The sequence below is a fragment of the Furipterus horrens genome, unplaced genomic scaffold, assembly GCF_987537825.1.
Source record: "Furipterus horrens unplaced genomic scaffold, mFurHor1.1.pri manual_scaffold_2, whole genome shotgun sequence".
Lineage (NCBI taxonomy): Eukaryota > Metazoa > Chordata > Mammalia > Chiroptera > Furipteridae > Furipterus > Furipterus horrens.
Genome location: NW_028327172.1, coordinates 42,926,596 through 42,937,157, shown reverse-complemented (window position 1 = coordinate 42,937,157; position 10,562 = coordinate 42,926,596). Strand labels below are relative to the sequence as shown.

Sequence of the window (10,562 nt, the reverse complement as noted above, 5' to 3'; positions counted from 1 at the left end):
TGAGTACCTTTTTCCTCCCCAGCCTCTCATTAGAACTATCACCCTCTTTGTATTAGCCACATTTTTAAAAGGATCCATGATCTGTCCCACCTACAGCCTCCTTATATACTACTTTCTGCTTAAAACATCCTTATGCCTATTTTCACCAGTTAGTATCTAATTCACCCCCAGATCTCAGCTCAAGGAACCCTCCTCACAGAACCTTTCCCTTATCTCAGTCTCAACGTGATCCTTTTTGAGATCCATGTCCTTAAAGCAGTTTTTTCTCTACATTTTTGTCACTAGTCACAGGGAGTATTATAAACTGAGGTTTATTTATTCTTGGACTCCCCGGTGGGTTGTGATATGCATAGGCAGTATTTATACCTGCTTGCTTGCAGTTAGGACATTTTTGTTTAGCATTATTCCGGTCTTATACCTTAAAATATCAGCCCAATGAATAATTACTGTTACTCCCTTGAGGACTGATCAACTTTTATCCAAATATTAACCTATTATAAATTAAAATGTGTAAAAGAAGTTATGCAAAATATAAGAAAGTAAATAATTAAATATTAAATTCAGAAGGCCTTTATCAGATGGCCCCAAAATCTTAATAAAGCAAATACAACTAAAATTATTTATACATAACATTTAAACTATATGTATATAAAAATACAAAAACTGACTTCCGGCCAAGATGGAGGCTTAGATGGACACGCTCGGTCTCCTTCTACAACTAGAGAGGAATACAACTACTTCAAAACAAAAGATAACTAGAAATTCCAGAAAATAAAACTACACGGAAGCCCAACATATGAAGTTATAAACCAGCGGCGCCCTTTGGGCAGGTAAGAAAAGCGAAAGGGGGCAGTGCTGTTTGCGGTAGCACCAGGGACAGCAGCAGGGAGAGCAATCTCAGCTACAGTCTAACCCCGGCATCTTGTGACCCCAACGCTGGGTAAAGCAACCACCACATCACCCCAAACAGTGAGGCCCAGAGGGCGGGAGGACGGATCCCGGTCTCCTAGCGGAATAACTGCAGGAATCCATCTTGGACCCCCGCCCCCACACAAAGCGCCACAGCGCTGCGAAGTAGGTTGCGGATCACCACTGGTTGCTGGGCAGTGACGACAAAGTGCCACAGCGCAGCGAGAAAGGTTGCTGGACCACTGCCAGTCGCTGGGTTGTGACAAAAACACACAGGCACTGCCCCCTATAGCCGGCCCAAGAAAACAAAACGCATCTGTCAGAATGAGGCAGATGACTATAGAAATTCCAGTGGCGCAGCTCACCAGGCAACAGATGAAGAACCTGACAGATGAACAAATAAGAAACCTGTCAGGGGCTCAGTTCAGGGCCATTGTTATCAGGTGGCTTACAGAATTAACAAAAGATCTGGAAAAAGATGAGAAAGAATTGAAAAACACTCATACTAAAAGGAACAAAACCACATATGAGACAGATGGTGAGGAAATAAAATCCAGAGTTCAAATCAACAAACCAGAACATAGAGAAGGAACAAATGGTCAACCAGTGCAGAGAGAGGAAACGGGAAGCAAGGAAAGTGATGAGAGGATCAGAAACCTCTGGGACAGCTATAAAAGGCCCAACATAAGAATCATTGGTTTGCCAGAGGGCGAAGAAGATGAACTAGAAATTGAAAAATTAAGTGAAAATATAATAAAGCAGAACTTCCCAAACTTGGGGAAGGAAATAAACTTACAGGTCCAGGAAGCACAGAGAGTTCGAAAACAACTGGACCCAGGGAGAACCACTCCAAGACATTATAATCAAAATGTCAAAAGTTAAAGATAAAGAGAGAATCTTAAAAGCAGCAAGAGATAAGAAAAGAATCATGTACAAAGGGGTCCCAATTAGACTATCAGCTGACTTCTCAAGGGAGACCCTGCAGGCAAGAAGGGACTGGCAAGAAATATTCAAAGTAATGAAAATCCAAAACCTACAACCACAAATACTTTATCCAGCGAAGCTGTCATTCAGAATAGAAGGGCAGAGAAAGTGTTTCCAGGACAAAATAAAACTGAAAGAGTTCATTAGATCCAAACCACTGTTATATGAGATGTTAAAAGGACTGGTTTAGAAAAAGGAGGATCAAAACTATGAACACTAAAATGAAAACTGCATCACAAGAAACAACAACAGAAGCTAGGGAATTGAAACAAAGGCAAACTAAATAGGCAATGAGAATGGAAAAAGAACTATAGGTATGGGGAGCATATTGGGGGGAAGTCAGCAGGAAGGGGAAGGGGGAGAGCGAGGGAGATGGTGTAGGAATTAAGAAACATCGTAGGAGGGAATAGAATAGACAGAGAGGTTGAGAAGAACTATATGCACAACCAATGGACAAGGACTAAAAGTGGGGGACAAGGGGAGGGAGGGGGGCCACCTGGTGGAGGGGAGCAGAGGGAAGGGAAATTGGAACAAATGTAACACTGTAATCAATAAAACACATATAAATAAATAAATAAATAAATAAATACAAAAACTTAAAATATGTACAGTATCAATGACTTACTGGGATTCACTTATCATAATATACTCCCACAAAAAAATTAAGAAAATATGAACACACTTCTAGGATAATTAGTAGAGAAGTTCCAAGATAGACATGTAAATGGATACAACAAACTAAAACATTGCTAAAATCTATGGTTTTTATTAATAAAAATTAATTACATACCAAAAAACATAATATCAAATTGTACTTAATCTTACAGATGTATCAGAAATATTTCTATCCTCTACTTAGCATTTAGGGAGAAAAACACAGGATAATGACAAACAAATCAACCCATGAAATTAACAAATGGCAAATTAATGAAGTCAAAAGCAGACCCCTAATGAGCCTCATAAATGTCATTGTATAACTTGAAGAAGTAGAGGTTACCACAGAAAGTTTTGAGACCTTATGGGATATCTTTGCCCTTAATTCAGAAAGATCTCTGATCTCTAGCTTCTTCCCCAGACAATCACTCACTTAAGAGTTTAACTTCCAAATCTATGTTTAGCTAAAAGGCGGAGAATGCCATATTGAATTTGCTTGGTCTTGATGCTGTAAATGATAGGATTCATTAAAGGAGGAAAGAGAAAATAGACATAGCTCATGGTAATGTGGACCACTTGCGGCACATTCTTCCCAAACCTGTGAATGAATGACAGACCGATCACAGTTACATAGAAGGTGAGGACGCAACTGATGTGAGAGATACAGGTATTGAGGGCCTTTGCTCTCTCTTCACCAGAGGCTATGCTCATGACAGTCTTCAAAATTAAGATATAAGAGAAAATAATAATTAAAGAGTCTAAGAAGATTGTTAAATAAATCAGAATTACAGGGTAAAGTCTATTGAAAGTTATATCAGCACAGGCCAGTTTCATGACTTCTTGGTGAAGACAGAAAGCATGAGAGAGAACATGAGAGTGGCAATATGGAAATGAAAAAAGACACAAGATTACAGGAATAATGGATATAAAACCCCGCATAAAAGCTCCCACCCCTAACTTTACTACTTGAGTATTGGTGAAAACCAAAGTGTATCTCAAGGGATTACAAATGGCAATAAAACGGTCATAGGCCATGGTAAGCAAGATACCTGATTCTACAATAGAAAGAGAGTGAATAAAGTAGGCCTGCAGGAAACAGGCTCCATGGCTGATCTCCTGATGATTCATCCATAGGACACCCATTACTGTTGGCATCGTGGTCAATGTCACCATCAGATCTGTTCCTGCCAGCATGGCAAGGAAATAGTACATGGGTTCATGGAGACTGTGGTCATCCTTGATGAGGTAGAGAAGAGTGCCGTTGCCAAGAAGCACAGACACATAGACAGCAAAGAAGGGGATGGAGATCCAGTGATGAGCTGCCTCCAGGCCTGGAAAACCAGTCAGCAAAAAGGGGGCAGAACTAATATTGGGCCACATAGTGTATCCACAGGTAAAAAGAAACTTTCTAGAAATCTTTAATCCAGGAACCCAGATATTTCAGTAGTAACATATTGCGGCAGCTATGGTCACAGTCTCCAGACTTGGAAATAATTAATTGCTATGATTAATGTAATTCTGCAAGTATTTTCCTGTAGAAGAGTAGAGATTTTCAGGTATTACTTGAGATGAGGATTACTGTTCTTTTTTCCTAATTAGAACAAAATATTAGGTTAATGTTTAATATTTTTCCATATAAAAAATATTTTCATTAATTTTTCTTAAAACATTATTTCTTATATATGTGTATTTTTAAAAAAATTTTGCAGCAACAGTGATAACAATCACAAACAAGGTAAATAAATACAAATGGATAATTGTACTTAGTTGCTTAGTTGCTTTATTGCTAACTCTTTATAGAAACTTTTAATCATAATTTTGATTTTATTTTTCACAATCATGACAAATATATACTGTCTTTTTCACTCAGTCACATTTTCTTTTGTTTTTGAAATTGAATGTCACTGTTTTATGGAACACAAAATTCAAAATTACTTCTAATTGTTATGCTGCTCCAACAGTTACACCTTTCTAGAGACTGGCTAACAGAACTGTGGGCCACCAACCAGCCCCCACTGGCAAGTATGGGGACATGCGGCCTTGACTTCCACTTCCAACCCACTGGATCAAAATTTTTATTTTATCACAATTCCCAGGTGATTTGAGTGCACAGTCATATCTAAGAGGCACTGCTCCAAATATGTTCTATCTATTCCATCTTTAGGGATATGTGCTTTTTTATTCTTTCATCTGCTTGATTTCCTCATTCTTTCTAAACATTCTCATACCATTACTTTTATTCCTCCATAACCATTCAATGATTCTCTTTCTGCCTCTTGTCCATTCCAAAATCATTTGACATAATTATATGCTCAGATTCTTTCTTTGTTTCCGCTTAGCTCTATCTCCTTTTCCTCCAACGCTTTACTCCTGAGGAGCTGTTGCTTATTCAACTGCCCGTATTATAATGTCCCCACAGTCTAAAGATGTCAGTCATCTCCACTATTTTTATTTTCTTGGTTTCCACAACCCAAAATAAGGGACCTATTATTACCTTTTATGCTGCAGTTTTATTTTATCAAACATTCAGAAGCATCAGGTATGTCTTCATCCTAAGCAGGAGAATGTTACCCTCTTCCATAAGATGTCTTTACTATCAGAAGTAGATCAGAACCAGGACAAATCAAAAAGAATATAACTCTTGTGTTACAAAATACTCTGAAGTTATATCTGCATGAACATGGTACTCACTAAGTTAGAAATCCCAACCCTAGGAGATCTCTAAAATTAAAACACGTTTAAGTCATATAGAGGTTTAAATTATAATTATTATGCAAGTGTTGTTCTGTCCCTGAAAGCTTTTTTAGACTTGAAAAAGATGGACATCAAAATAAAATAGTTAATTGTGAATCCATCACAAAGTCCAAATAAAGAAGTGACCAGAGAAGACAGCAAAATATCTCCTCCCCCTTGTCTGCTTTTTAATCCCTCCTGAATGGGATGGGGAAAGGCCCCCATAGACAACATGGTGATGCAGCAGGGCCAGGATCTCAGGATTTATCCTGCTGAGTCTCACTGATAACTACCCATGCCCTTTATAAGTAAACACAGTCTGCTGTTAAAATCTAATGAAAACTATATACCTCTACCCAGACAAATGAAAGAGTACAGAATGTCACATTTAACTTAAGGCATTCACAGTTTTCCTAATGCCAATCTAAGGGTCCAGATTAGAAAAGCCAAATCAAGCACAGTTCCTTTAATACACTTACTGAAAAGAAAGAAAAAGTCTTGGGCTATAGTGTTTCCCACATCAGCTGAGATAGTTCTTCTATAGCGGTCTCTGGAAAACCTTTAAAAATTGTTTTTCTTGATTGCATCTAATATCAGAAGGGAAGAGTCATTTCATTTCTGTCCCTCAAATTCATCCTCTGAGGTTTTATTGGAAGAGGGACCCATTGCGGCCATATCTGAAGAATCAGTCCAGATGATTTTCTTACATAACCTCCTCAAGAGGCCTCATTAGTAAGCTATGTATGTAGAAGTCTCTTCCCTATAATTTCAGCTTTATAGCCACTTGGGAAACTCCTTGATTTCTCTACCCTCTCTCCTCTCTCTAGGAGGAGCTGGGCCACTCAATGTTGTAGGATTTTCAAGTGCTTCCCAAAGGATATGTAAAGAAAATGGGAATTCAGATGTTGGCAGAGGTAGGGATGTCAGGACTTGTTTATGTGACATCTTTCCCACACCCAGAGTTGTCATCCTCAGCATTAAGATTTAAGAAACTCACACATACCCTTTTTGTTGTGTCCTTCAAATGCCAAACATGTTTTAGTTTATCCTAAGGATCTTTGTTCAATTGTTGATCTTAGAGCTTATGAATTGCAATTACATTTTTGTCTCTCCTGTTTCTTTGGGGGAAAGTAAATTCTGATGTAGGAGAACATCAGTAAATTTCTTAATAGCTGTGTGCATGACGGTCAATTTTTTGCCTTAAAATTACATTATTTTCACATCATTGACTAGCTTGTATCAGGTTTACAATGAAGATTTCTTTTTTCACAGAATATAACACAATAATGAATGAGTACTAGAAAGAAAATATTTATCCTAAGTTTTCATAGCCCTGTTATTACTATATGGATGGTACCATGCTGAGGGGAGCACATAAAAATATTTTTGGGATTGGGGAAACTTCCCAGAGGAAATATGATTTAAGCTGAAATGGAGCAATGAGAATGGTATGAATATGGTAGCTCTAAGTGAGATACAGTTTAGTTTCAAACAGAGAGAAAAATGTGCCTAGGCCAAAACCAAGAAAAATATATATATAATAAATTTTTTAAATTAAGTATCTCTAAAGAAAAAACATGTAGAAAAATTTAACACAAAATGAATCTATGGAAGCAGATTCACATCAGATAGAAATTGTCTAAGAAATTGGACTTTATCCTAAGAGCAATGAATATGAAATTAGGGGGAGGGGGTCACCATCAGATAATCAATAATAAAGGTGCTGTGGTTAAAGTATGAGGAACACATTGGAAAGGCCAAAGAGTGGGTGAGGAGAGTATATGATACAATTGTAATAATCTGGGTGAGAAATTGTGTGGATGTACATGTGATAAGGTGTTGTTAGTAGGGTTAGATAGAATTGAGTGAGAGAGATTTCTATAACTTAGAAAGGAGAGAGGCTTGTGACTGAAGGAGAGATAATAGTGAAAGGTGATATCTGCATTTCTGATATTGTCTGAGTGAGGGGTAGTTCCATTTATTTTGAAGGAGGTCACAGAGAGAGAATGACTTTATTAAGTAATCAACAATTATTAGCTGTTTGCTGCTTTTGCAGTAAGCATTGTTTTTGCACTCTAGATTTGGAAAAGGAATAAAGAGAACACATTCCATTTAGGGCATTCTGTGTTTGTGAGTAGTTAAGTAGAAAAGTCTCCTAGTCTCTGTGCCTTGAATTTAGAAAACAGTATGACAGCAGAAGAGATTTGAGAATGATCAATAATCAGATTAAATTAGAGTAGATTGAAAACTTTGTTTCAAATTACTAAAATTGATTGTTAAGAGCATGTGCTCTGGAGCCAGTCTGTGTGAGCGTGAACCCTAACCCTACTTGTTACAGGTTCAATGTCTTTAAATACTCAGTACTTTTAGCTTCCTCATCTGTAAAATGTGGGACGATAGAAGGTGTTTAAAGAATTATTGTTAGGATTAAATAAATATTCCTAAGAATGATGATAAAGATAGTATAAATTAATTTATGCAAGTGTTGGTACCAGGCCTAGAAAAATGTTAAGAGCTCAACCAGGGGTTATTTTGCTTTGTTTTTTTATGTTTTCTAAGAAAAGTATAGGAGATAAGAAAGTATCTAGGATAAATTTAAAACAAGCAAAAAAAATATTGACATGAGATTTTTTGAAGAACTGAATAATAAAATATCACTACCTATTACTTAAAGATAAATTTAAGACAAGAAGGAATCAGAAACAAAAGTGTCAATAGACTGGAGGCTCTGATGTTGTAGAAAAATTTTATGGTGGGAGCAACTGAGAGAGGAAACAAGAAGAAATAATTTCCAAAGGCTATTTAAAACCTCTAATAATAGTATTCATTTTTAAATCACAGTTTACATTCAATATTATTAGTTTTAGGTGTACATCATAATATTATTCTTATTAGCTATCTATTTCACCATATATTTAATAATTTTATACTGTCTGGATATTTTTCCCTCCTAACTATTTTGACAGTTCAAATTTTTCAAATGTTTGTTTTTGTTGATGTGAATGGTCATAATATAATTAATAGAAAATATGAGTGCCAGTAGTGATATATATGTTCTCAACTCCTCTGAGAAAGATTCTTACCAGGTGCATTTTGTTATTCTGGACTGATAGATGCGATAACTGAGACTCAGAGATGAAAAGACTTGTCCAAGATCACAAAAGTGACAAAGGTGTTTTTTTTCCAAAGGCCTCATTCTTTCTGCCATACTATGTCATTTTGTTTTATAATTTTTTTATTTCCTAATTATAATTTGACACAAGTACATTTATTATATCCAAAGGTATAAAAATGATTATAATTTTTGTCCTTTTTAAAAGTAATAGGATGTTTTTTATGTCTAGTGTATACTCTATTCACTTTAAGGAATTTTGGGGTAAAACATACAATGGTGTGAAAATTATATAATTTTATACATAATAATATGATATAATAATTAGAATTGATTCCATTTCTCAAACTATCTTTTTACATTTCTTAGATGATTTTATTTACATATTTTGATAATAATAAAATAAATATCATGACTGTTACATCTTTTAAAAATAGTTTATAAATATAGAATTACCTTTTTATTTCATGGTTTGTCTTTGTATTCCTTTCCAGGTATCACTCAATTAGATAATAGTGTTCTGTTAGATTTAATCATGTTGCCTGACAATTTTTTAAGTGTATATTTTCTCTTGCTTGTAAGTTCTTGTTATACATCCTTATTTAAAATTTTTTTTAACTGACTGGATTATACATGCCAATTGATCTACTGTCTTTTCTCTAATTAAATCACTGGACAACTTAAAATGAGAAAAAAAGGGAGGTGAATTAAGAATGAGATCAGACAACAGTGGAGGGGATCCAAATCAATAGCTTTCAGTGGAGAAATAAATTCTTCTACAAGAGAACCTTTTGGTTATAGAATATAGAAAATCCCTCCAGAGATCCTGGTAATAAGTAGGAACATATGTCTTCTCAGATTAAAAATAAAAGAAGTCATGGACTAATTTTTATTTATTTATTTATTTTACTTTTTATCTTCATCCAAGGACCTTTTTAATTGCTTTTAGAGAAAGAGAGGAAGGGAGAGAGGAAAGAGAAAGAGAAACATTGATGCAAGACAGAAGCATCAAGTGGTTGCCTCCCATGAGCCCCAACAGGATGGAAACTGCAACATAGGTATGTGCCTTGACTGGGAATTGAACCTGCAACCTTTTGGTTATGAGATGATGCTCCAACCAATTGAGCAACACCAGCCAGTGCTGGACTAATTGTTGATTGAATATATTGACATTTCATCTATCAACATATTTTCTATAATTTTGCTTAATGTGCAAAATTCTCCCTAACCCTCCTTACCTCTTTATGAACTAATATAGCTTTTCTTCATATATTGCTGATGTACAGATGCTAGTCATATTGACTTATACAGGAATAAAATGCATGAGAGGCTATAATTAACTTTCCTTAAATATCTTATGTATTTCAAAACTATAAAATTATAATATTTCTTGAAGGAACCCCTTTTCCAGAAAAAAAGCAAACATATTATTAGAATGTTTTATGACTTGTACCACTTTTTTATTAAGCATATGTAGAGGCTATGAATTTCAGAACACAAAACAATATCTTTTCCAGGTGTGCAAGAAATGGAACTTTATTACAGGTGCTTTGGAGTCCTCATCTCATTAGTTGGAATAGACTAGGTATTATTAATCAAAGTCTTCTCACTAATTCTTGGTGGGCATCTACTGAAATTCTTGTTCTTGTTTGGCTTCTAATTGTTATGGCAGCAATACCTCTCTTGGTCTGAAGACCTTACTCTGATTTATTTCTGACCCACTCTAATGTAATGCAGTATCAGGGGTGTATGTGTGTTTAAAACCCTTCATCACCTCTGATGAACTGTGAGGCACAGAGGAAATGTTTGAACTGTTTTCCACACAGTGCTGGGAACTCTTATCAAGTTATCTCATTATCCTTTCTTTGTATAGACTGTGTAGTAGTTTCAAGTATTATTGACCTCGGGTAACCATTAAGCTAAGTGATTCTGCCAGAGTAGAAAATGACAGAAAAAAGGAAACCAATCTACCAAACCGTGCAAGAGAACTTAAGCAATGTCATTGATGATGCGATGGGGCAAGGACTGAGAATCAACAATGGCTCTATGTCTTTTAAATGATGGGAATGCCATTTTTCTTTTATTCTAAGGCACATTGTCATCAAATAGTTCACTCTACCAAGAAAATAATCTTTCAGTGGGGAGAATATCCTAACTAAATAGATCGGGG

The 10,562-nt window shown here is 35.8% G+C and overlaps 1 protein-coding gene across 1 annotated transcript; it reads right to left on the bottom strand.

Moving 5' to 3' along the window:
- Nucleotides 1-2,988: 2,988 nt before the first annotated feature.
- Nucleotides 2,989-3,927, bottom strand: LOC150018328 (olfactory receptor 51B2-like). Its single transcript, XM_090267718.1, has one exon. It carries the CDS (start codon nt 3,925-3,927, stop codon nt 2,989-2,991), a length of 939 nt encoding a protein of 312 aa, XP_090123844.1.
- Between the last annotated feature and the right edge of the window lie 6,635 nt (nt 3,928-10,562).

Bases quoted from the DNA above. Each gene is read 5' to 3' on its own strand.
- LOC150018328 (XM_090267718.1), bottom strand. From the start codon at position 3,927: ATGTGGCCCAATATTAGTTCTGCCCCCTTTTTGCTGACTGGTTTTCCA.